This window comes from Cadophora gregata (assembly GCF_030347475.1).
Source record: "Cadophora gregata isolate MNR1 chromosome Unknown scaffold_2, whole genome shotgun sequence".
Classification (NCBI taxonomy): domain Eukaryota; kingdom Fungi; phylum Ascomycota; class Leotiomycetes; order Helotiales; family Ploettnerulaceae; genus Cadophora; species Cadophora gregata.
The window spans coordinates 2,660,478-2,685,116 of NW_026695925.1; the positions used below are offsets into that span (position 1 = coordinate 2,660,478).

The 24,639-nt window shown below is 47.7% G+C and overlaps 9 protein-coding genes across 12 annotated transcripts; 5 read left to right on the top strand and 4 right to left on the bottom strand.

Moving 5' to 3' along the window:
- Positions 1–1,747: 1,747 nt before the first annotated feature.
- ONS95_008144 (uncharacterized protein) lies at positions 1,748–2,938 on the bottom strand (the record flags this gene model as incomplete). The annotated part of the gene is made up of 4 exons (XM_058501686.1): positions 1,748–1,808; positions 1,855–1,979; positions 2,026–2,477; positions 2,530–2,938. 4 exons carry the CDS (start codon positions 2,936–2,938, stop codon positions 1,748–1,750), a joined length of 1,047 nt encoding a protein of 348 aa, XP_058363007.1.
- Positions 2,939–3,540: 602 nt separating this feature from the next.
- ONS95_008145 (uncharacterized protein) lies at positions 3,541–4,879 on the top strand (the record flags this gene model as incomplete). Its single annotated transcript, XM_058501687.1, has 2 exons — positions 3,541–3,662; positions 3,850–4,879. The coding sequence occupies 2 exons, from the start codon at positions 3,541–3,543 to the stop codon at positions 4,877–4,879; spliced, it is 1,152 nt and encodes a 383-aa protein (XP_058363008.1).
- Positions 4,880–5,887: 1,008 nt separating this feature from the next.
- Positions 5,888–7,978, top strand: ONS95_008146 (uncharacterized protein; the record flags this gene model as incomplete). Its single annotated transcript, XM_058501688.1, has 7 exons — positions 5,888–6,136; positions 6,190–6,301; positions 6,360–6,577; positions 6,658–7,045; positions 7,119–7,181; positions 7,241–7,332; positions 7,424–7,978. 7 exons carry the CDS (start codon positions 5,888–5,890, stop codon positions 7,976–7,978), a joined length of 1,677 nt encoding a protein of 558 aa, XP_058363009.1.
- Positions 7,979–8,403: 425 nt separating this feature from the next.
- On the top strand, positions 8,404–13,055 carry ONS95_008147 (uncharacterized protein). 3 transcript variants are annotated; one of them, XM_058501691.1, is made up of 8 exons: positions 8,404–8,565; positions 8,632–8,655; positions 8,726–8,838; positions 8,888–9,306; positions 9,363–9,652; positions 9,703–10,137; positions 10,189–10,424; positions 10,477–13,055. In XM_058501691.1, exons 1-8 carry the CDS (start codon positions 8,482–8,484, stop codon positions 10,922–10,924), a joined length of 2,049 nt encoding a protein of 682 aa, XP_058363012.1. In that variant the 5' UTR covers positions 8,404–8,481; the 3' UTR covers positions 10,925–13,055. The 3 variants fall into 3 exon arrangements, with proteins under 3 accessions (XP_058363012.1, XP_058363010.1, XP_058363011.1); XM_058501689.1 differs by having other exon boundaries at positions 10,189–13,055; XM_058501690.1 differs by having other exon boundaries at positions 8,632–8,838; positions 10,477–11,865.
- Positions 11,054–13,055, bottom strand: ONS95_008148 (uncharacterized protein; the record flags this gene model as incomplete). The annotated part of the gene is made up of 1 exon (XM_058501692.1): positions 11,054–13,055. The coding sequence occupies exon 1, from the start codon at positions 12,803–12,805 to the stop codon at positions 11,054–11,056; it is 1,752 nt and encodes a 583-aa protein (XP_058363013.1). The 5' UTR covers positions 12,806–13,055.
- A 319-nt stretch (positions 13,056–13,374) lies between these two features.
- Positions 13,375–13,975, bottom strand: ONS95_008149 (uncharacterized protein; the record flags this gene model as incomplete). The annotated part of the gene is made up of 4 exons (XM_058501693.1): positions 13,375–13,506; positions 13,557–13,660; positions 13,727–13,826; positions 13,889–13,975. 4 exons carry the CDS (start codon positions 13,973–13,975, stop codon positions 13,375–13,377), a joined length of 423 nt encoding a protein of 140 aa, XP_058363014.1.
- Positions 13,976–15,348: 1,373 nt separating this feature from the next.
- On the top strand, positions 15,349–17,630 carry ONS95_008150 (uncharacterized protein). The gene is made up of 3 exons (XM_058501694.1): positions 15,349–15,609; positions 15,664–16,298; positions 16,346–17,630. Exons 1-3 carry the CDS (start codon positions 15,510–15,512, stop codon positions 17,273–17,275), a joined length of 1,665 nt encoding a protein of 554 aa, XP_058363015.1. The 5' UTR covers positions 15,349–15,509; the 3' UTR covers positions 17,276–17,630.
- Positions 17,472–22,731, bottom strand: ONS95_008151 (uncharacterized protein). Of its 2 annotated transcripts, XM_058501695.1 has the most exons (4): positions 20,288–22,731; positions 18,865–20,231; positions 18,571–18,815; positions 17,472–18,523 (listed from the first exon to the last, which is right to left on the bottom strand). In XM_058501695.1, exons 1-2 carry the CDS (start codon positions 21,902–21,904, stop codon positions 19,581–19,583), a joined length of 2,268 nt encoding a protein of 755 aa, XP_058363016.1. In that variant the 5' UTR covers positions 21,905–22,731; the 3' UTR covers positions 17,472–18,523; positions 18,571–18,815; positions 18,865–19,580. The 2 variants fall into 2 exon arrangements, with proteins under 2 accessions (XP_058363016.1, XP_058363017.1); XM_058501696.1 differs by lacking the exons at positions 17,472–18,523; positions 18,571–18,815 and having other exon boundaries at positions 19,399–20,231; positions 20,288–22,142; positions 22,411–22,731.
- Positions 22,732–24,100: 1,369 nt separating this feature from the next.
- Positions 24,101–24,596, top strand: ONS95_008152 (uncharacterized protein; the record flags this gene model as incomplete). Its single annotated transcript, XM_058501697.1, has 2 exons — positions 24,101–24,160; positions 24,216–24,596. 2 exons carry the CDS (start codon positions 24,101–24,103, stop codon positions 24,594–24,596), a joined length of 441 nt encoding a protein of 146 aa, XP_058363018.1.
- Positions 24,597–24,639: the final 43 nt, after the last annotated feature.

Consider the following 24,639-nt stretch of genomic DNA (forward strand, 5'->3'; position numbering starts at 1 on the left):
GACAAGTGCTGCTCGGTGCTTGCCAACGTAGCGGTGGTCACTGAGTGTACTGTTGAAGTGCCTGGCAAAGTGTAGTTGGGCAACTCGCAGTGTGGTGGAATGAGCTATCGAAAATGACTGCTTGTGTTGAATCAAACACGATTGGGATCAGTGCAGTGGAGTGCGGTGCAGTGCAGGAGGAAGGATTGCCTGAGGAGAGAGGAGGTTAGTGAAGAAGGAGGATGGAGAGAAAGGAAGAAGAGGAGAAGGAGAGGGGGAGGTTTTGTAGATGGAGAGAGGAAAGAAGCGAGGCAGCCTTGTGCAAGCGTTGAAGGAGAGTTTCCTATTTGGGAAGGGACGAGGACGAGGTCGGAAACTTGAAGAGGAATGTAAAGGATACGATAGCTACGAAGCCGGGTAGGAGGAACCTCCGGTAGAGAACAGTCGGGGAAGCAGTACCTCCAGTCTGGTCTTCCGAGTCTCAAAGGGTTAGCGAAGTAACCGAATCAGACTGAATTATTCGAAAGAAGTCCGAGTTCGCCTTTCAGTTGCAGGTGAATTGGGACGAGTCCCAAGCGAGCATCTCAAATTCTTGGCCACGTGGAGCAGTTGAAGATTGGGGAATGTCTTGATTGAGCACCTGGATTTTACGCGGTCCCAGTGCTTGCGCCAGATGCAACATGTATGTGCTCCTGATGCTCCAAATGAGGTTTCTTCATGTCCGTGTGCTCTGTCGAGAGTTGCAAATGACTTCCAGAAAAATAGAGGATTTAAACTCGCATATGCTGTGCCATAGACAAGTCTTGCGGTATAACAAGAAGACATTGAAGTTCCGTCTTGCAAGTCCGGCCAAGTGTGCTAGCTATAAATCGTATGACTTGCAAACAAACAAAATATCCAAAGAGATAACATGGAAGAGATGGCAAACCTTCTCAAAACCAAGTCGAAGTTGTGCTTCACCATGAACTTTGCTCACTTGACAGTATTAGACATACTATAACCAGTTACGACTTCCTGTAACTTTCCATCTCTGTGGTGATCCTTCTCCAGGCAGCAAGAAAAGTGTACTTGGCAAAATAGACAGTCTCTTGTAGTGCTCGTGCTCCAAGAAGATGGCATCGTCCTTTTCTTCAAGAATCTAAACCAAAAGTTATTGAAATATTGGCAGTACAGTAACGTGTCTGCATGTCACAAAAAGTTTTGACAGTAAGACTATACTTTGGTAGCCTCATGGAAATTTCAATCTGATGGCGTTGCCATCGGAAGAAGGCGCCTGAAGCAAGATTTTCATCCTCTTGTCTGTAGGTAGACAAACAGTGCCTTGACAACTCACCTGTGTCAAGGACTTCGATAAGAAAGCCGCTCGAATCTGTTCCAAATGGGCCACAGCTAACTAATGCATTCTCGAAAAAATATGGCGCACAAGTTGAGAATGCATGAAACCAATATTTGTATCCACCTCGTTGTAGAAGTAAATGCCAAATCTCATCAACAGCAATTTGGGGGCTGGATGGTACAAGTCGCGCTAAGAGATAGGGCTTACACTTCAGCTCATAGTACGACTGTATCAAGGCTTTTTGAGCGCTCAACATACAGAGAAGGATGATGAGTGCTCTCATTAGCCATGAAAAGTTCCTCTTCTCCTGCCTTGTATCCCAAGACCACTTATTACAGGTGCGAGGTTATTAGATGGCAGGAGGTGGTTGGCTTGAACAAAAGAGGTAAGAGAGGTCATGGAGGCAAGTTTTCGTAACTTGCAAGTCATAAGTCATGGCTCATTATCATATCCAGCACCCAGCTCTCGCTCGATGACTTTCCTTGGCATACAGCTACGCTTGTCAGTAGACGCCGATGGGAAATGGATGAAGTACGTACTACACAGGATCGACCTCCTCCAGCCCTGGATATCCCAATAAACTCAAGCCAGCGATGCCGAAGACTGTATGGAAGACATCTACCACATCGCCCGGCCTGTCTGCAATACCACCCATTTCGGGATCCTTCTGATTCAGCACTTCAAGTATTAAAGGGGAATAAGTGACATACCTGGCACCTCAATATGAACCCCTTCAGCGCCTCTCCATCAGCCCAATGTAGTCTCCCAATCATAGCCAAACTACTCCCCACCCACCAACTATAACAAACATCCTCCAACTTCTCTGCTCTCCCATTCAAGCCCCCTTGCTCCACCTGTCTTTCACTCAACCACCGTCCCAACTTATCCTTATCCACGACATCAATCCTCCTAGCAATACTCAACGCTGCAAGACACGCAAATATCTGTCCAGAATGACTCTCCGCACCAGGCGAAACCCCATATCCACCATCGAAGTTCGCGCACGAGACAATATACGTGACAGCAAGCGGGACGTCGACTAGTGAAAGGAGTTTGAGGAGGGAGAGAGCGATCAGGGAAGAGCAGATGAAGCGTGTATCTTCTTCGCCCCATTCGTCACCGGTAAAAGTTCCTGTTTCTTTGTTCTGGAGGGCTGCGATCCCTATGTCCCTATCAGCACAGCACTTCACAAACAAGAGAAGAACAATCCGCACAAAATCCCACCGCCCTCTTTCCCCCAACACCACCGACCTTCACGCCTCTTTCCTCGAGCTCATCCCACGCCCCAACCATAGCCAATATCTGCACCGCGCTGCACGTATATAATATATGCGCATCATGTCCCGGCGCAGCACCAAAGCCTCCACTCTCCGTCTGACAGCTCAGCACGAAATCGATTGTTTCTTTCCTGGGTAGTGCTTCGGGATGGTTGAGGAGATGCAGAGCTGTGAGACCCCAGTAGATGCCATTGAGGCGGAGGTGTTCTGTGAGGTGGTATTCGAGCTCGTCTTTGCGCGTATCGAGAGATTGGATGTATTTTACGTGAGCGGCAATGGAGAGCTGGATTTCGGTTGGCAGAGAGGCTGAGGTTGAAGCTCGTCCTGGACCAGATACGAGGGACATCTTAGTGGTATTTATCAATTGTTCTTGGTGCTGTTGAGAAGATGGGAGAGGGAAGGAAGTGTAGAAATCGGCTGCCTCGAGAACCCCACCAGTTCATGAACCAATCGGAGGTTGTGTCAGCCTTGTCCCTCACCATGAAAGGCTTGACCAGCCTACACTCTTTGATTTGAATCGCAAGACTAAGTTTGGGTGCATCAATCTGATCCCGAGTGACAGGATACAAAATAGAAAACGTTCATTTGAAATCAACTTTGCATATTCATGAACTTAACAATTCTGTGGGAATCTGGGATCTTTTCTGCCTGTGCACTTGATAGGAGATATCCTTTCTAAATACCACATTCTTGTCTCACAATCATAGTGTTCGTATTAACATTTTCCACGTATGAAGGGTGCTATGATATTTCCAGCAAGTACTCCGTCTGTCCTCAGCCATGAATCCCAGTCACTCCAATCGGCTAGGGTCGTAACCAATCACGCAGACGTCTCACCGCATCCTGGCCACAAGGCTGCTTGTCCACTTCTGACCTACGCAGAAGTTTCAAATGCATCTTTTAAACTCATCAGAAACTTTCACTACAACTCGCCGTTGTCTCAAGTATATGCCCAACTTTTTCTTTCAACGTCGACTTTCAGCCTTGCCCGTTAGTGCGGACCGGCACATCAAAACCCCCGAGTCGGACTTCGGATTCCTCTGGTTGGTAATCCCCGCAAATCATGACCTGTAAATACCTGGGTTATATCCCAATATTGTTTTGACTCAGATAAGGATACAGATAGGAGCTCGAATTTAATCTTCGTCTACCATTCCAGATCAATTCTCTATAACCATTTGGATTGTCCTTGTTCGGTTCATTCAATCCATACCCCGCATTTCCTTCTTCTCTGTCTTCCTTAACACAAGCACGAAGTCCAGTATGGCAAGCCAACTTCCAACATCCAGCACATCCAGCACATCCTGTTGTACTGGACAACAAACATTCACAACTCTGTCGAAGCTCTGGTTCTCAAATCGCTCTCCTCAGCCTTCCACGCAGCTCGTCAAACATCCCCGTCCAGCGAACAATACTCTACCTAGCATACGGCTCCAACCTCTCCGCCAAAACATTCAAAGGCGCTCGAGGAATCAAACCCCTCTCCGCACTAATTGTCCATGTCCCGTCTCTAGACCTAACCTTCTCCCTCCCAGGGATTCCTTACAACGAGCCCTGCTTCGCGAACACCAGATACCATATCCCTCCATCCTCCTCCACTTCGAAATCCGATTACCACAAAAACCGCTGGACCAAAGGTCTTATTGGCGTCGTCTACGAAGTCACCCCAGAGGACTACAGAACCATAATAGCTACTGAAGGCGGTGGCGCAAGCTATCACGATGTGGTCGTGCCCTGCTATGCTCTCCCAGCTGGCGCGAAGACAGTAGATCCCATACCGAGCGGCGCATCATTTAAAGCACATACATTATTACGGCCGGAGCCTGAAGAGGAGGACCACACAAAGGATGGTGTCGTAAGCCCAGATCCTTCATACGCACAAGCTTCAGCGCGTTATCTAAAGCTCATCACCTCTGGTGGCGAAGAACATGAATTACCAGAAGAATATATGGCATACCTCTACAATATCCGACCAGATACCATCACAACCTTGCGGCAACGGGTAGGACAAGCTATTATCATGACAACATGGCTGCCCATCTTATTGCTGCTCTTCGGTCTCGGCAAGGTGTTTGCTGATGATGAGGGCAAGATACCAGGGTGGCTGGCGAGTGCTATGGGAGTTTTCATGAAGGTACTCTGGGCTTATTATGATCTGGTGCTTAAGAAGACGTGTGGTGATGGCGAGAGGACAATTGGGGAGGATGGCGACGAGGAAGGTGGGGGAAAGAGATGGTGCGAAGAGAAAGTTGGGAGGAAGTGGTGTGAGAAGAGTGTTACGTTGTAATGCGAGAACTCGACTTTCCCACATCAAGTTGAAGTTGGACCATCTGCAAACCTTTCCCTTCCAGTCGTCTCTGGGTTCTCGGACGAAATCCATGCTTGCTGAGTTCTTCTGTCCTTCATGAGTCTAGCGACTCTCCATCTTTCATTTCATTCGGCAAAGCTTGAATGAACCAGATGAGTTACAACACTCCGCGAGAAGACTACACCGCAGGTAAGCTATCGCGTGGAAGTGGCAGCAAGGAGGAAGCAGCTGAGTAATAACTGAGTAATCCTTCCATCGAGTCTGGAAAACTTCTCTGACACCCTCCTAATTCAATTTCTTCTCGAAAATAGATCCGAATTAGCACCTTGATCCCAAATCTCATCAAAAGTACTCCACCAGTTAGTTCCTTCTCTCGGTACCGAGACAGTTCCTAGTTTCGCAGCCAAGTGCACAGTAATCGCACGGGAGATGAACCCTCAATCCACACAGCACGAGTCAAGTGGTTCTTCCCACGTTTTCTTCTCCTTCCCCAGCGGAGCTCCACCGTCCACGAACGGCTTGAACCCAACAAGAAAATTTATCAAAACCCCTAACCTCTCATTTCACGCAAGCTCATTCTTGGCAAAAGCATCCACGCCGGTTTATGCCGCCAAAGGTGGGACTGCCGTGTTGAAAACCCCTGTGCAACATTCTAATCAGATGGAAGCAACCCTGCTCAAGATCCACAAATGATCATATCTCTGCATCTGATAATCTTTGGTGCCTCCGAGTCGCACTTGGCAGCTGTCAAGAGATGGAGAGCTGCGAACACGCAGTGGAGAAAAACTCTTTTGGCACACAATGGTATCCACAGTCGGCTGATCTCGGTTTTCGGACTTATGTCTGCTGAGTTGTGAAAAATATAACCGTGGGTCGTTCCCCTCTAAAGTTTCTTCAGATCATATCTTATCAGATCCTTTCCAGAGGCTCAAGATCTCCTCTCTTCAGTTTTTGTTGTGCTTGGTACGCGGCGTTCGCTGTCCAACGATGAGTGACCTTACAGCTGCCAAAGGACCATCTCACGATGTAGTCGCTACAGAGGTACCGCTCAGCAAGAGTGAAAATACCTCAATTGACGAAAAGCCAGTTGCTGCAGACTCTTCGAGTGAAGAGTCAGCGTTGAAACCTGTACCTCTGTCCTTCAAAATTGCTTCAATTCTTCTTGTCTCCATGATTGGTTTCGGCGGGAACTGGAGTTCTGGGATCACTGGTGCTATGAAGACGAAACTCAAGAAGGTACTTTTCTCCTTACCTGTGCAATAGAGAATTATTCGTTGACAAAGGAACAGGGACTCAAGATCAACAATACGGAATATGCACTTTTGGACGCAAGCGAGGACTTTATGAAAACTGCATTGGTCCTTGCAAGCGGCATCGTGACGGATCGAATTGGAGGTGCTCGTGCGTTCCCCATTTCCCAAACATCTGATTGCTAGATAAATGTTAATATGAAGTACAGAGGCCATCCTGTACGGAAATGTGATCTACACCGTTGGTTCCATCTTCGCAGCTGCAGCGACGACTGTACGCAGCTACCAATTCCTGATATTTGGCCAAGTCGTTCTAGCTCTGGGAGACATCGCTACACAGGTTGCCCAGTACAAGATCTTCTCATCTTGGTTCCCACCGGGACATGGCTTTGCCTCTACCCTCGCGCTGGAACTTGCTATTGGAAAGGTAAGCAGACCATCACCTGCCCAACCCAACATCATACGACAAAAGATTTTCTAGGTACATGTACTGATCAGCATAAACAGATCGGATCTTTCGTCGGGAAGTCTACATCCAACATCATCGCCGAGAATCTCGGTGATTTCTCTTGGGTCTACTGGATCTCCGTTGCCATGAATGTGTTCACCAACGTCATCACCCTCGTATTCTACTTCTTCACCAAGTATTGCGAGAAACGCTTTGCAGGAATGGCGGACCCGGCCACTGGTGAGCTATTGACCGAGAAGAACAAGAAGTTCGAACTGAAGCGCATCGTGGAACTACCATGGATCTTTTGGATGGTGATGTTGTTTAGTCTTGTGGAGACAAGTGGCGCAAGTGTATTCTCAGCAAATGCGACGGAAATGGCGGAGTTGAGGTTTAATGTCGATTCGATTACTGCCGGATGGTACACTAGTGTGCTGCAATATGCTGGTTTGTTTTCTTCCTACTCCCTTGTACAAGCGCAGAGGAGATGTGGACCAGGGGCGTAGCTAACAATTCGAAGGGTTCTTTCTTGTGCCGCTGATTGGAATATTCATCGACTTGTATGGCAACAGACTCACATTGAGTAAGACACCACGTGGTTCTATTGGGCCAAAGTGCAGAGCTAATGTTCTGGTCACACAGTGCTTTTCACTGGCGTTCTCGTCATGGCCGCGATGTGTTTGATACATTGGTCTGTCACGCCTGAAGGAACAGCCGCCGCATTTGGACTCTACGTATGTCTTCCTCTCTCAAATGCTCAAACTTCCCTCCACCCATGCCACGACTCCCTTCCCAAGAAACTTCAACTGATGTAACTCCCTATAGGCCGTAGCATACTGTTTTGGCCCAACCCTAATCATTGATTCGATCCGCACCTCAATCTGGTCGCAATCTGTCTTCGGATCGGCGTACGGCCTCAAAGTGACCATGAACAATGCCCAAAACATTATTATCCGCGTCCTCACCGGCGTCTTGCAAGACTCCTCCCCGGCATCCAACCCTTACAAGAAAGTAACACCCGTCTACCTCTTCCTAGCGATCTGCTCTTTCGTCGTAGCAGTCATACTCATTACTGTGTTTGTGGTCGCGAAGGTCGGCAAGAAGAGTATCTATGTGGACATTGCGAGGCTACAATGGACGAGGAAACAAAGAATTGCGAACGGGGAGGAGATGAATAGGAGGAGGGCAGAAGTGGGCTTTGACACTGTTGAGGACAGAGGAGGTGTGGAAGCCGCTGAGCCGGAGGTGCTTGAGAGTGTGAGCAAGGAGAGGAGGAGGATGAAGTTGATCAGCAGGGGAGCGTGTGGGGTGTTGGCACTCTGGGTATTGGGTGCTTGGGCGGCGTATTTCTGGGGTGTTGCTACGGGTAATAATGATTAGACGCTTTTGAAGAGGATATGAATGAGGTCAAGCTTCGGTCAAGGTGTGAGGAGTATAGACTAGGATGAATAATGAATGGAGTTCGGGATGAGATAAAAGTGCTTAAACAATGCTGCAGTGAGGTACACTGAGACTCATTCAACAAGCTTGAGCTTGAGCCGGAATAGAAAAATGTAACGACATCTACGAAAAATAGAACATTGTATGAAGTACTTACACTTTAGACAAATCCAAGTTTTCATGCAGTCTTTTCAAGACTGCCAAACATCATATTTCGGCTGCATCAAGAATCGATGTTGGAGTAACACCTCTGATCCATCGACTCAGGGGTAAAACTCGCTTGCAGATCTTAGCGTGTTCGGTGTCCGCGGGCTCCGTCATGAATCCCGTAATCGTTCTCACCTCCATCTTCTGATTTACTTACTCTCTTACCGAAATTCAAACCATATCGTAGATTACACGTGCATTTAAACTCAGCAAGAAAGTCTTCTATTTGCCAACGAATGTCAACCGACCAAGGTCCCGGCAGCCAGGTCGTTCAAGTAGCCGGCTCAACTAAACTTGGCGATCTGCTTCTGCCCAAAGCAGTATGTATTGTTAACTTTGAATCGCACAAAGTACATAAGAACTGATGGAACTCATTGCCCAAATAGTGCGAGAACTGTAAAATCCGAAAGGTGCTGAGTTCCTCTCCTTGTGACCGCGATGTGTTTGTGAACCGTCACTGACAGGTTCCACAACCCGCAGATACGGTGTGACAAGTCTTCACCCTGTTCCAGCTGTCAGATAGCGAAGCTACCATGCCGTGTAGCATCGAAAAACACAGACAGCAGACCACGAGCCCCTGCTTCCACCTACCAGCAAGTCCGGTCATATCCCAAGTACTTTCACGTGACTAACTTCTCCTAGTGATAAGCACTTCAGTCTAATCCACGAGAGTCTGCGTGAAATCAAAGAGAGACTAGGAAAGCTTGAATCGAATCAAGTAACTTCCGCTTTAGCCTCCTCACCTGACCTCTGCATCGTTGCGACCGAATCCGAGTCTCCATTCGTACCCGAGACTGCTTTCCAGAGCGAGACTTCATTCGACAGCCATTCGGTGCAAGCATCTGTGACAGCAGAATACTCTGCAGCAGAAGTCGTGCACAATGATCTGGACCAGGAGATCCATGCTTCTCTTACAGCCCTGAAGTCGCTTCTTCGAGGTCAAGGAACACCATCACCTTCAAACAACTTGTCGTTTCCACGAGCCGCGACGAAAGCAAACGTGCCAAAAGTTGAGCTTCCGCCTATGCACATTATTATCGAAGTGTTGAAGAAAGCTTCCTGTGAGTTCATTCACTATGCTAGATGCAGTCGCTGTTTCTGATGTAGCTCTATCTAGCACGAATACCACTTGTGATTCTCCATAGCGGACTCCGAGACGATTCCCTGCTGGAGGAACTCTGCAAGAAAATATACTTTCCGACCAAGCATGTCTCAAAAGGAGAGATCACCCTCATGAATGGATTACTATTCTATGTCTTCGCGGAATACTGCATGGAGGATGGCCCTTCCAACACTCTCTATCCCACGTACGCCAAGCTCTGCGAGAAGAACTTCGTTGCTGGACTTCAGGATTACGGTTGTTTGGTAACACCGACTCTGGAAAACATCCAGTCATTACTACTCGGTGTAAGTATCTTCAACTCAATTGGACAGCTCGATCCTAACATATTTCTCAGGCCTTGAAGGCACAAGAAGACTCCCGCCCAGCTCTCTGCTGGACATTCGTTTCCACCGGCGCCCGCCTCTGCCAAATCCTAGGCTACCACCGCGAAGCCGTTATAGCTCGAGATCCTCCCAAGCTAGCAGAAGCAAAACGACACGTATTCTGGATGCTTTACATGATCGATAAAACGCTCTCGCTTAATCTAGGTCACACTTCTAACTTCCCCAGTCACGATATCGATGTCAACATGTATTCCCCATCCGAGAATCCCAAAGTTGCGCCGTGGAATCGGGTGATGATTTTATTCGCTGAGTTTTCGAAATTGCAAGGGAGGCTATACGACGAGTTGTATTCGGTGAGAGCGAGGAGGGAAATGGCGGATGCGAGAGCGAGGACTATTGAGGAGCTTGTTACGTGCTTTTACAAGTGGCATGCTGAGTTCAAACAGGTATGTTATCTCCCTCCTATTAGCATAGCACTTGTTAATTCTCTGTAAAAGATTGATACAGAAGGTGCACAATGCAAAAGTGACCTAGATATCATCATCGGGTCCTCAGACTTCATCTTCTACTCCGTCCTGACAATCCTCTACGGAGCTCAGACGTCCCCAGCAGCAGCGATCAGGATCAGTTCTCAGCGATACGAGGTAGCGCGACTGAGTCTAGAGTGTCACGTCCAGAACTGGACAAGACTGTCTCCGAACGATATTTCGAAATGTGGGATATACTCAGACTGGTGAGTACTCCTTACACACAAGTGAAATTGATAAAATTGACAATACCACCAGGCTCATTGACTACGCCTCTTTCGCCCCCTTCCTCGTAGTCTTCACGCACGCCATAGCCGCTCACTCCCAAATCGACGTAACGCTCCTCTCCCAAACCCTCACAACCCTCGAGTCCATGCGCAGTCGCTCCGAAACACATACCAAGCTCTGTCAAAAATGCCGCGTCTTCCTTCGCTTCGCCAAAGCCTTTGTACAGACGCATAATCCGCCCTCGGGCTTCCAGAACGAGGAAGATGGGTCTTTTGTTTTCTCTACCGCAGCGACGGCGATGGGCGACCCTGCTGGATATCTTGGGGATCTGGGTGCTAGTATGGACTTTCCGGATTACTATAGATTAGGGGCTGGCCATGAAGATTTGGAGTCGATGTCTGCGTTTTTGGGGAGCTGTTTTGGAGAAGGGTCAGCGATGGGTGGAATTTGGACCACCGGTTACCAAGGCGACCCCTGAGCTCAAGCTATCCTGGGAAAGTAATAGTACTGATCGAAGTTTACAGTAGTCAGAATGACATTAGTTCGTGCGTGTGAATCCCACCACAGTCGACGGTCTGACATCCATTTGCCAATTCCTGTACGGATATCATCCCATGTAAACCGGTAACTGGCTCCCGAAATACTCAATCGGCACCCTCTCGCCGGGCACGAAGAAGTGGCAAGCACCCCAACAAAAAGCCCTCATCATCATTACTACCCAAGCATCAACAATCATTTGCCGATCATGGAACCCCGTCTTCCTCATTTCCTCAACAATTTGCGGCAACACCCTAAAGTAGCCATCCACATCAGCCTTGTAATCAGCTCCCAAGTTCCGCAACATAGAAGTCTCGCCATCCTCTTTAAACACGGCGTGCTTGATGTGAATCCTGAGGAGATGGTGATATCGGAATGAGTGCTGTTGTTCCCATTCGTTGAGAAGTTTCGTGTATGTTGTGAGAGTGTCTTGGACAAGATCGAGATATCTAGGATCACGAGTCACGACCCATGATTCGTCTTGTAAGCTATACTCGTCTGTATGGTCCCAGGCTGCATACTTGGTGCCGATGTCGTGACAAATTTGTAGCGCCTGTAATGTGTAAGGACCTACGTCCTTGTGATGAACGACAACGTATTCTTCCAAACATAACCGGAAAGCTCTCCTTCCAACAGAGCTAGTCGTCACTCCATGCACATTTTCACTTGGCGCAGGGATCTGAACTAGACATGAGCCTCGATAACGACTTGGCTGGGTAGTGAGTGCAACCAAATCCGCAACTCGAAAGCGAAATTCAGGGTTCTCTTTTAGAATTTGGCTCAGTGCAGCAGACGATGAGCCGCTACGATCAAGATAGCTCAAAGCGGCGACAATCTCACTCTGCGTAGAAACAGTGAGATCGGGGAGACCAAGTAAGGGCTCGGTCCTGACAACTCCACACCCCAGTCTGTCGGCGCTTGCGCGGGGTATATATATCTCTTCTTGTTCTGGCAGGATTGATCCCGTCACCAGTCTCTTTCGGAAATGGTTCTGCTCCGCCATACGAAGTCGCTGATTTCTTCCAGTGTACGAATACTGTAGGACAATTCCAAGCGATCTCACCACCGTCGATGTGATGATGTGGGAATGCCCTTCCGCTCGCAAGATCCCGTCAGAGGGCCTGAAGTCTTTCCATTTCATCCCCATGCGCCGTGCTAGAACTGCAATGTCCGACAGTGTCGTTTTGGCAAGTGGCCTCACGACATCGGGAGGCTGAAAGGCCCAAGATCGCTCTCGAAATACCACCGCAGGTAGGCGTAAGTTGGGATCAGGATAGTCAATCATTTCCCTCGGTAACTCCTCATGATCTAGACAAGCTTGGGTATTTTCGTGAATCCAATGAAGGAACGGCACCCAGCAAGCCAACTCACCACGATTTCCTTTCTTTTTCTTCTCTGACTGCGCAGGCAGTCGTTCTCGGCGACGTCCCGCACCACGTCGAGCTTGATACTGAGTCACGTAATCGTCCTGTGGAGCCTCCATCAACATCTCATCAAAGTCCATAGACACTACCGGTACCAGCGACTTTTCCCTCGACAATTTACTGCCTGTAAGTAAAACCTGTCCTCTTCTGCTCAATGCTCCATCACCAACCAGTGAGATCTCGGGGATGGTATAGAGAGTTTCGAACCGGAATTCTCGCCACCTCCAATGCAGTCTCGTCTTACGAGCATACTCCCCCATGACATATTTGTGGCATCTTCGGTAGCCATCGGCGGTTGAAAAGTATTGCTGAAGCAATTGACCAACCGCGGTCGCAAGGGCGACGAGCGCGATTGCAAGCGCCGCGCCAGCGAGTTTGGCATCTGTGTTGTTCGACATTGTAGATCAACTGGTTGAATTGAGGCCAAACAATTTTCATCTACGCAGCGATGAATTGATACGTGCTTATAGCCCTTGCGTGTTTGTGCTTCCACGTCCCAACCTCAGGTGTCGCGACGCGGTACACTGAAAGAATTCCATTGACCTAGGACTGATTGGAGTTTAGCTGCACAAAATAGGATTAAATTGCTGCGTGTAAGAGTATTGGTGAGATTGAGAGCATATAATTATTGCTTGTTTGAGATGTATCTATTCCACGAAGCACAAACGAAGTCCTGATCCTTCGAATCGTCTCACGTGCAGGAAGTCTTAGATCACGTGCATATAAACGTGCTTTTTCACCTAGGCAGTGATTCAGGGACTCGAGAAACGCGAGACAACATTTATTTGGACCTAAAGAGTGTTGGATCAAAGCCTGGTTCCACTCAATCTGAACAGGCATCATGTTTTCCCCCTTCAGTGCTTCGGCCAAATCATAACAGAAAGTATCATTGTCCAAGTGGCTCTGCGTACATAACGGCTGTTCAATTCCTCTTCCAAATAACTTCTCAGAGAACGAGATTCGATCACTACTTCTTTAGCTCATAGATCCCGAACCGATTGCCAGCCACATCTTTGAAATACATATAGTATCCATTCTCACTCTCTGGCTCTTTCTCACTCATGACAACACCTCCAACTTTCTCAATTTGTGCCTTTGTCTAGCAATCTATCAGCATCTGATCGCCAAAATCTATGATCGCACCCTTACCTCCTCAATGCTCTCAACGAAATGGTAAATTGTAACTCCCATTCCATTCTTCAGATCCCCTGTCTTGCAACCAGCAGGAACCTGAACAATTCCTCCCGTCAAACCTACAGTCAAGCGAAAGTCAATAATCATTCCACGAGATCCTGATTTAGCAACTGGGAGAGACCTACCCATTTGCCCAGCGAAGCTAAACATCGCAATCTTCTCTTCTGTGTAGGTTTCGGTGGGGGCTTTCCATTCCCATGATGGGAAAACAGCAGCGTAGAATTTCTAGACACAACGAAAATCAGCAACATGGTTCGGACTGGTCAAAATCCAGAATGGGAGCAAACCTTGCAGGCGGGAACATCTGCAGCTGGTATTTCAACCCAGCATGGAGTTCCGATTGGTGGTGGAACCCATTTCTCAGCTTCAGACATGATTACTTCGGGTATGAGTACTTTGTATCCAAGGAAAGGGTATGCGAGAGGTTCAGCAAGAAAGTAAAGAACTGAGGAGTGCGGCGGAGGAGGAAATTATTTAGATGCGTCAGAGCCCACTTTCAACGAAGTGAGGAAACTTTGAAACTTACCAGATTCTCCGTCTTACACCGCTGTTGTCGAGCCATTCAATGCTTGAGGCATTATCCCAAAACCAACTTACGAATCAAGTGCATAGTTTCACGCCATTACAAGCCTCAGTAATGTTTTGACGTTAATCAACACCAATTCTGGTAGGCGAAGGATGCGGGGTAGGGTTGGCGCGGATTTGCCTGCCAATCCGCGAACACACGTGTGAGTCAACGCGAAGATGGCGCGGTATCTGGTGATTTAGCTGGAAGCACTTATGTCTTGATAAATTAGCAGATCTTGATAAGGTATCAGAAAATGACAGGCTCGCTATTAGTATGGCACAAGGAAATGTGCTAGGCGTTCCCTTGTAGTTTTCGCGGGTTGTGATAGGATAATCCAAAGAATCTGCCTGTTCCCCAAAGGAAAGTCAGTAGAAAATCAAATCCACATTTTCGGAAGAAAACTTTCGCATCGGCGAGATACTGCTGCAGGCAACAGCCTCTTCAAGCTCATCATTTGGCAAGCATCCATTTCAGCTCAGTGAGTTGTTGAGTCGCCAAAAACAACCGAGAATCTCTCGAGAAGAACGATGGTCGAGGGATGATACAGAGACGACCCCCCCACATAACTAACCTATCAAAATCAGCAGTGAGAGGTGGGTACTCCCTCGCTAGCTTAGGTAAGGTGCCTTCCTTACGAGTAAGTACTCGTGAACAGTTAGGATTAGGTACGACCTACAAGCTTGCAAGTAGTCGCGGTGGTTAGGGTTAGAATAGGATTAGGGCTAGGATTAGGGCTAGTTAGCATTAGAGGATTTTTTTTTTTGGTTGCTTTCAGCTAGTAGTGTTAATAATACCTTTGTTTTTCTACCAGAGTCATAAGAAGAGTACGTTACTTCATTGACGGTAGTATTGTGGGGTGGTCGTCTCTGTATCATCCCTCCGATGGTCGGACTTTATCAAGTCTCTGCACCACCCTGTGTTGGATACTAACATAAATATCCTGTTATTGAGTTATTTATATCCATACAACAGTATACGTTGCTTTCCCCCCCATAAATCCATCAATTGAAATGGCAATCCGTCCCGATTCGAAACTCGGGCCCGTACCTAGGCGAGTCGCAAGAGACCGAACCTCGGTCCAATCGTTCGGCAAGCTTTTCCAAGACCAACCAGCTTCCAGCAGCACAGTGACGTTTGTGGGGTATCCCATACCGACACTATCCAGACAAAACCGTCCACACCCCAACTTCGAGCTCGCCCGCCATGAGCAAAGTCGTCAGTATTGTCTCTGGCATCATCCTCAGCTCCGTCGTCGCCTATATCCTCCCAATATACATAGCCTGGGTTCCTGATTTCGACATCTGGGTCTTCCTGTTGCTCGTTGGCCTCAACCTTACACAATGCCTACCCAATCCGAATTCCCCTTGATTGACGTTCCGAATGTTGACTTATGGACGTTCTTGTTTGAGAGAAAGGATAGAGAGTTTCCGGAAGATAAAGGTAGCGTCTGCCGTGCCTGGTTCTGCAGAATGGTGCTAATATCATGAAATGCAGTGATTTATCTTGACCCCGACACGAATCGATCCTACACATATGCGCAGGTCCGCAGCACGGCTCTCGACTTCGGGAAAGGACTCAAGGCGAACTGGGAGTGGAAGAAAGGAGATGTTTTGGCGCTTTTCTCCCCGAATTGTATTGATACGCCGGCGTTGACTTGGGGTATACATTGGGCAGGTGGTATACTCTCCCCAGCAAACCCTGGCTACACTGCGGACGAGCTGGCATTCCAATTGAAGGACTCTCGCGCAAAAGCATTGGCAACACAGAAACCGTTTCTTAAGATCGCGCAGGAAGCGTGTAAGAAAGTCGGGATCGATGAGGATCGAATTATTTTGATTGGAGATGAAAAGGACGAGACAGCGCGATTCAAGCATTTCACAAATATAAGGAACATCTCTGGAGCAACAAGATTCCGGAAAGCAAAGATTGATTCAAAGAAGGATCTTGCGTTCTTGGTCTACAGCTCTGGAACGACTGGTCACCCTAAGGGGGTCATGTTGTCACACTCCAATATCGTTTCGAATGTGATGATGCTGAAGGTTGGGGAAGGAGGAAATTTGAGCTGGCAAGGAGGGAGAAACAATGAAGGAGATAAGATTCTGGCTTTCCTGCCTTTCTTCCACATATATGTAAGCCTTGCAATCCTCTCGTATAGGCCATATACTAATATTCGTAGGGTCTTACATGTCTCATTCATCAGTCCATCTACTCGGGTCTGACGCTCGTCGTAATGCCCAAATTCGAGCTCGAGAAGTTTTGCACCCACATCCAAAAACACTCAATAACATTCGCATACGTCGTGCCTCCAATCGTTCTTCTGCTCGGCAAATCCCCAGTCGTGGACAACTACGACTTATCTACCGTCCGCATGATGAATTCTGGCGCAGCTCCTTTGACCAAAGACCTCGTAGACGCTGTCTACAAGCGCCTTAAAATCCCCATCAAGCAAGGTTACGGTTTGAGCGAGACAAGTCCAACTACGCACACCCAGCCTTGGGGAGACTGGAACAAGTCCATCGGCAGCGTCGGCCGTCTCCTTCCAAACCAGACCGCCAAGTACATGTCCGAAGACGAGAAAGAAGTCCCCGCCGGTGAGACAGGCGAGCTTTGGATCAAGGGTCCCAATGTCTTTCTCGGGTATCTGAACAACGTCGAAGGCACCAAGAACGCCTTAACTTCTGATGGATATTTCAAGACAGGCGATGTAGGCCACCAAGATAAGAATGGGAATTTCTACATCACAGACCGCGTCAAGGAGCTCATCAAATACAAAGGCTTCCAAGTACCTCCGGCAGAACTAGAAGGCTACCTCATCGGCCACCCTGATATCGACGATGTTGCTGTGATTGGCATCGAGGATCGCGACCAGGCTACAGAAGTGCCCCGCGCCTATGTTGTGCCTAAGAAGGGTGTCGAGGGAGGTAAAGAAAAGGAGAAGGAGATTATGGATTGGCTTGCCAAGAAAGTTGCTAGTCATAAGAAATTGAGGGGTGGTGTGCGCTTTGTGGATGAGGTACCGAAGAGTGCCAGCGGTAAGATTCTAAGGAGGGTGTTGAAAGCTCAGGCGATTGAAGAGGACAAGAAGGGCGCAAAGGCTAAGTTGTAAGGGCGGCTCTAGAGTATATCTGGTTCCATATATATGAAAATATGGGTATTTGGGTAGCCAAGAAATGGTAGGGTTATGGTGGTTGGATTAGACATTGATGGGGTCTTCAATATAAAGGCAGATGCATGTATGAAGTATGACTTATGTCAATATCCAGATATCTTCCGAAGATTTGCAGGATCTTGCAAGAGGTCTAGATTCGGCCATCTGATTGTCAATATCCTTACCGTTCCTTTGGGCGGTTATCCAGCATCCTCGAACAGAAGAGCATAAAGCTCAAAAGGGCTACCTCTCCCTCTTCCACTATCCACATATCACATCACAATCACGGCCGAAACAAAGCTAGAACCAAAAGATGGGAAGCAAGCCGAGTGTTCATTTCGAAAGACCTACGGTACCAATACAGCCTCGACCAATATCTCTGCCGCATTTAGATCCAACAAACAGCCTCAGACTCCCCGTTGTCAGTTGTGTTTCCTTTTTTTTTCCGCCTCAGAAAATGATCAAACTCCACATCTCCATAACTCCTTCAAAAGCCAGAAACCAAAATAGCGGTCGTCCACACACATGTGCCTGCTGTACAGTACAGAACATGTGCGACTATCTCGTCTCGTCAAGTCATGGAAGCATTTCGTCGTCACCTCTTCTGGATTTTCTCTTTTCATCTGTTTTTCTCTGTGCTTTCGCTTTTCTTTCGTCAAAACACCGCGACGCGGACATATACAAACATAAGACATAAAAAATAAATGTCATCAAAACATGACACCCTATAAAGGTAGGATGCACATGCGTTCATGCTGGGACCCCTCGAGCAAGTGTAAGTGCGGTCGAGAGTAGGCCGGTACAACCGATCAAGCTTTCCTCGGATCATCCGGTTAATGCGTCGCAGGAAACTCATTCCAGCGTGAAAACCTGCGTGCCGCTTGTTTTTACATGCGGCAGATCTGTAGCAGACAAGGAGAAGTAGGGGCGAGTGTGTTGTGTTGTGTCGCATAGTTTCGATGTGTGTGTTGTGTTTGTGGTTTCGCAGTTCGAGCGAGCTAACAGCAGATAGCTCCTCTCGTGGTGGAAGACGACCAACACATCTTGTGCTTGTGAGACTGGCCAAGGATTTCAACTCGAAGGTACCTTGCAGGCCTTTGGGCTTGTTAGTCATGCTTTTTCGTGCTTTCGATTTAGTAGGCTGGCTTACACCTAGATGCTGAATCCATCTCACGAGCACCCAGCACTCCAAAAGCAGCTGAGTTCCTAGGGTCTATTAGTACATGAGAACGATTTCATGTCTTGCTACTGACCAATCGTGACTCCGACACAGATCTAAATGATCCACAACATTCCTCCTCCTTGACAGACAAGCCCAGCATTTTCAAGAACTACTAATCGCGCTGCTCGCGACGACTAGTTGAGAGAGACAGTTCACCAACCTGGAACTTGGTAGACTGCCGCTCTCTCAACTTGCGGTATGCTATAAAGAATTCATATTGATCCCTCCAACGTAGGGTTTTTCTCGGAACCCTAAATCCCGAGAGGAAGACGTGACCTAAAAGCATCAGCTCTGGAAAGCTGAAGTTGGCAGTGATCAAACTTACCATCCACCCCACAGTCAACCACTTGATACTCCAAAGTTGAGCCTAAGTGCGACATTCGATATTTGGCGTTAGCGCACATCGTGCGTGCAAAGATTCTCCTCGGCCGAGTCCGAGATGCTGGCTCCGGAGCAAAGTAATGACTATCGGACGCTCAACACAATAGCTAAGGATGTGTGAAACAAAGCCCAGGTCTCATGTTCCCGGTCGCCATTCTTACTATCACGCTTATCTCCTTCAGAAAGAATCCCGCCAAATACGTGTAACTCTGTACGAATCTGAAAGTGTGTCCCGGGATTTGAGCCTCCATTTACCAATAAAAGCTGCTCCAAGTAACTCCTTACTTCCCTGACAAGACGAGCCGACCAGGCGACACGGTAGGTCCTACAAAAGCAGGTTCCGTTTGTCCTTTTTCTGCCATGGGGCAAATACTCAATTCTCCATATGCATACCCCGCCGATGAGTGATGGAATATTTGATCAGACCATTACACCCAACGGAGCCTTTTTATGTCGTGCTCAGGACGACAAGCAATACAACGGCATATGGTTTGTCAAGAAACTAGTGTGATTTCAGGAATTTGCGATATTATATACCTTCGCTAAGTGGTAGCATAGCTAAGGGCAGGCTAGTGACTAGCTTGGAACTTTACCATGTTTCCGACATATTTTGATATCGTGTTTGAATTTTCGATAATGTATCGTTTAACAGCGTGCCCCTCATCCAAAAAACTCCCCTGCAACGAGAGTCTCCCATGGTTTTCCTGTTTCCCAGACTCGTTCCATCAGAGCACGAGCTTTGTGGATTTGTGTCATGCCAACCATCTCCATTCCCTTGATTCTGTCTAAAATATCTGCTCTCTGTCTTTCGTCCTGGGTATCGCAGCCAGCGGTGAACATGGGGAAAAGTAGGCATGCTTCTGCACTACTGCCACGGCGGACCTTATAAAGCGCGCCAAATATCTCACGTACGGCGTGCTGTACGTCTGAATGCTTTGACTCTTTACCCATGATTCTTCTGTGCAAATGTACCAGACCTGCCCAATGAAAAGCCTCGTTGGTAGCAGTCATTTCAAGACTGTCCCATTGGTAAGCAGCTTCTCCACTTGACTGCATATGATTACATGGTTTCGCTGGATGAAGTAGAGATTCAGCAAGGTCTTTCTCTAGCTTTTGTGCGCGCTTGATTATGTCATCCGAAGGTTCCCAAGTAGCAATGATCTCATGGTCCGGACCGATTCGCTCAATGTCACAGACGCGAGAAAGCTCAGCAACTGTAGCAAGAAGGCGGACACATTTGCTGGTGAAGCCTAGTATACAATCAATCTGATAGTCGTTCTCGTCATTGCTGTCAATATCGGGAACCCAAGACTAGCTGAAGTCAGCAAGACTCTGGAAGAATTTGTGTCAAGCAAAGGAGAACTTACTAATGTCGAGGCGTTAGCCTTCCCACCACTCAAGCTGCCCAGTACATCGAGATATGCGAACCAACTCCAAAGGAAGGACAAAACTTTGTCTCCACGTGAGGCCGTCTGAACATTCTGTGCACCTCCTCTTGCAGTAATCATTTGACGAGCTGTATCGAGATGATTTTGCCACGGAACCTCCACTCCGAATGCCTTCGGAGAAATAATCTCTAGAGATGCAAGCATTATTGCAGTTGCAAAGTTTGCATTGGAGATAATTTGGTTAGGGTCATCCAAAGCTCTGCGTAGATTTGGAAATATATCTTGAACCCAGAGGGCAATGCGCACTTCTGGTTCAGGCTGTCTAAGTAAACGAGCCCTGTGGGAGGCTGAGTATGCCAAGAGGAGATTGAGCAGGTTGTCATCTTGGAGAGCCATCTGTGGTAAAATACTCTTGAAAGGGTTAGATGAGCAGTTGTGGGGTACTAAACAACCCGCAGTATGATTTATAAAATGATGGAAATATAAAAGGTTCATCGGATAATCTCTGAGCTTGGCAGGTAGCTCCCCATACCAACGAGGGATACGAATGGATACTGGCTTGTCATAATAGCTCCCGCTTGCAAAGGCAGAGCTGTTCGTCTCCATGCCGAAACCGAACTCGATCGGAGTAGAGCTGCCGTCACCGTCAATAGTGTACTCCAAGTGGTCTCGAGACAGTAATGGTGATGAGCCCGAGATTGCGTTAATATCGTCATTTTCTCCAACGTCCAGATCTTTGAATCCCCGGTCGACTCCCCATGTTATTGTATCGGAAAAGATATCTTGGTATTGACCTGACCAATCCTGAGAGTCTGGAATGCTCCTAGGAGCTGGTATTCCAGGCGGCCCAGATAGTAGTGAGTTTACCGACAGTCGCCTGAGATCTGGGGAATCCTGTGAAAGATGTGGTGATGACTTTGTAGTATATTGCCTGTAGAAGTCGTCCCCATTCTCAGATGCTGGGGTCATCGGATTGCTGGCTGATCCTGGAGTATGATAGGAAGCGGACTGGTCCACATGATAGGATTGTAAAGAACCCGCACTTGGGGGTGGCATAGAAGTGTCATAAACGCCCCCGAATTCAGACCCAGATTTGATACGCATGCGTTTCCGAGGTCTGTCACGGCCAGGGATATCTGATATGTCATCCCCTGTGCCAACGAAGAATGGAGGAGTTGTAGCAGGGCTTTCCAAAGCTGGGAAGGTGGCGCTCCGATTGGAAAAGGTATCAACACTCGGACTTCTGATGTCATAATCACTAGGTGTTGAGGAATCCTCTTGAGCAGTATCCCGAACCCTCGAAACGGCCGATACTGGCGCTTGCCCCTGCATCGATGACCCGGTCCCTTGGACTCTTGCCAAGTATCTTTCATATGATTCCGCGTACCTAGTTCCTTGGGCGGGCATGGGTGACAGTGGAGGAACGAAATCTCTCATGAGAGCAGGGTCTAACGGCATCGGAGGCGCCTGGACAGGAGGGACAGGAGGAATCGGAGGAGGGTAAGAAGCGGAGAAGGGGCTGGCTCCCGAGACGGTGGGGCTTTCTGGTCGTCCAAAGGATGGGAGCCTTGGAAGCGCCATATCACGAAAGGTCATGGGGAGCTCATTGGCAGAAGGAGAAGGCGTCGAGTCCGCAGTGGAACTCTCCTGCGGTGGGTATATCAGCCCTGCATGTTGGAACTTGATGAGACTTGAAGAAAAGTCGGTTTGCACCTCAGGAGGGCCAGTCTGCCATTTCAATTTGAGATGGAAATCGCATTTGACGTTCTGCCGTTCGCAATTGAGACAAGTAGGGCGTCGTTCATCGCATTTGACTTTCCTTATTTTGCAAGGACTAAGTAGTGAGAGTTAGCTTGTGATCGGGGGCAATACATTCGGACCGCAAGAAGCAGTGCAATTTTGATTGAGATATGAGTTTGCAGTCGAGAAACGAACTGATCCTGGACACATGGTCTATCTTTGAATGAAGCTCAGGGAGATCCTGTAGCCACACTCTATAGCACATCCCACATGACTTGGAGTCGTTCTCCAAGCTGATCATTATTCACTTTGTCCACCTCTGCATTTCCATAATGTAGGCGATCAAATGAAACTGAACTCACTTGCAACCAGTTCGACTTCTCCGTTTGGGCTCTGGCGCGCCGGGCTTCTTCTTTCGAGGCATCTTGACCTCGACGTTCCAGCCTCAAGCCTTGGTATCGACCCTCGTCTCGAAGACGGTACAGGAAGATAATTGGGCGCGCATTCGGCACTGGAGATCTGCACTAGCGACATGTACAATGCGTGAGCATCAGATAGTCCACATAGCTCTGAGGACGGCTGTAAGCAGGCGGCTCGAGGTTGTGGTGTTGAAGTCCAGGTCGAGGGCGGGGTGAAGATGGGCTGATAAGATTAGCGCCCTCTGATAAGCCGGGATATCCTCGGGTATTGTCTCTGTAATTTGATGCTCGAGTTGAAGTATCTTTACAGTTAATGAATGATATGGAAATTGAACCATACTTGAATTTTGTTACAGATTCAAAATATGGTCATGGGTGCAACGCTTCCGACAGAATACTACTCATGCATGAAAGGCCAATCTGCTAGAAATTTCTCGCTTTGATAGGCATGGATGAGGTTTGGGGTAAACACCTGTGCAGTCACTTGCTATAATCACATTTTTGAGCATATCATCAAGCTAAAAATCTTGAACCTGACATACAAAGATGTTGGCAGAGTTTTAATTTTAATTGGAGATAGTGCAAGCAACTTTGGGCAACTCAAAATATTCCTGCAACCGTAGCTTCAGTGACGAACGAGGCTACCACTTCAAGGCTTTACACTCAAGAAGAATAGCTTGCTTCTCTCAATGCACGAAACCACGAATGGCTCAACAATATCCCGTAAAAAAAATAACACATCCATGAATCCAGATATGACATATTTCATGCACCTGTATAATTTGGTAAAGGCATACAGAGAAATAAATAAACGTCCTGTGGCAACGGGTTACCGAGAATGTTGAAAGCAATAAGCCAAACCCGCACTTCGTGCGAAGTCAATCCCACGATGCATTTCCGAACCACGTCACGATCTCAACGAACGAACATCAACTAGCGCTCTAAGAGGGGAAAACTGTTTGAGCTAACTCCTAGGTACCGAGATTTCAAAGATAATCGATAGTACGGCTCGCACAGTCGAGATGCAAATTTCTATTTGTGACAAGGTACATAAGAAAGACTTTCCCTCCTCAACGCCGCCTCTTCATTCTCTAAACACTATATCCGCAACTCCAAATACCTCAACATCGTATACCGTACTCACACTCATTAAATTATACTTCAATCAAAACGCCCAACCTCATCCTGAGATGGATCGCACCCTCATGGTCTATGACGAGATCCAATTCGTCAATACAAAACGGGCACTCAACCTCTCTCCGCCAATATCCAACAATGTATCGCTTATCATGAAGGTAACCGAAACGGACATCACACCCACTGAGGGCTGTAGTGGTGCCGAGCCTCGATTCAACAGAGAGCTAGGTGCGCTTCAGTTTAAGTCACAGCGGGATGACTCTATGAATACAGAATGCGAGGACTTTAATTTCTGACCAGTATTAGCTATGTGGAGCTCCACAAAGTACGGAGACAAAGAGAACAGCATTCCTCGCAGCCGAGGCCCACCATCGAAAGGATTGCTCCGCCACAGAAAATATACTATGTAAGTACCTGTCTCGCGATTTCCTGTGGAGTATTAACAACTTGATAGAGCCGAAATTCTTTGACCGACGAACAAGACCCAGAGTTTGCGATGCTAATCAACCTGGAAGCCCCAAACGACGAATGGGATTACAAATCCGCTTTAAGAGAAGTATGTTGAAACTAATTCATGTCTACACTCCTATCAATGCTGACTCAACGAAAAGGTCCTCCATTTCCGCTCAGATCTCATGCGCGAGTTCCAGAGAAACATTTACGTATCGAGAAAAAGAATTATGCCCGAATCTGAGCAGCCAAAATTTTCTGAGCAGAGTACAGAATTGGAACTCGTAATTCTGGTATTCCCAACAGAAAGACATCTGAAAATAGCTTTGAAAAGGAGAATATTGCTTAAAGGGTTTGAGTTGAGCTCGAGGAGATATATCCAGGCTAGAGAGCCTTTCGGAAGAACACTGATGGGCTATGGACGCAGTAGCAGCGCGAGTTTGGAAGCACAAAAAGACGATTTGATGGATGGGTTGGTATCTGACTTGAGTTCTTTCGGATTGTCAAGATATTGTGCGGAAGAAGACATCGAGATGAATTGACCAGATTTGAAGATTAAAGAGAGAAATCGGGAAGGTAGACATA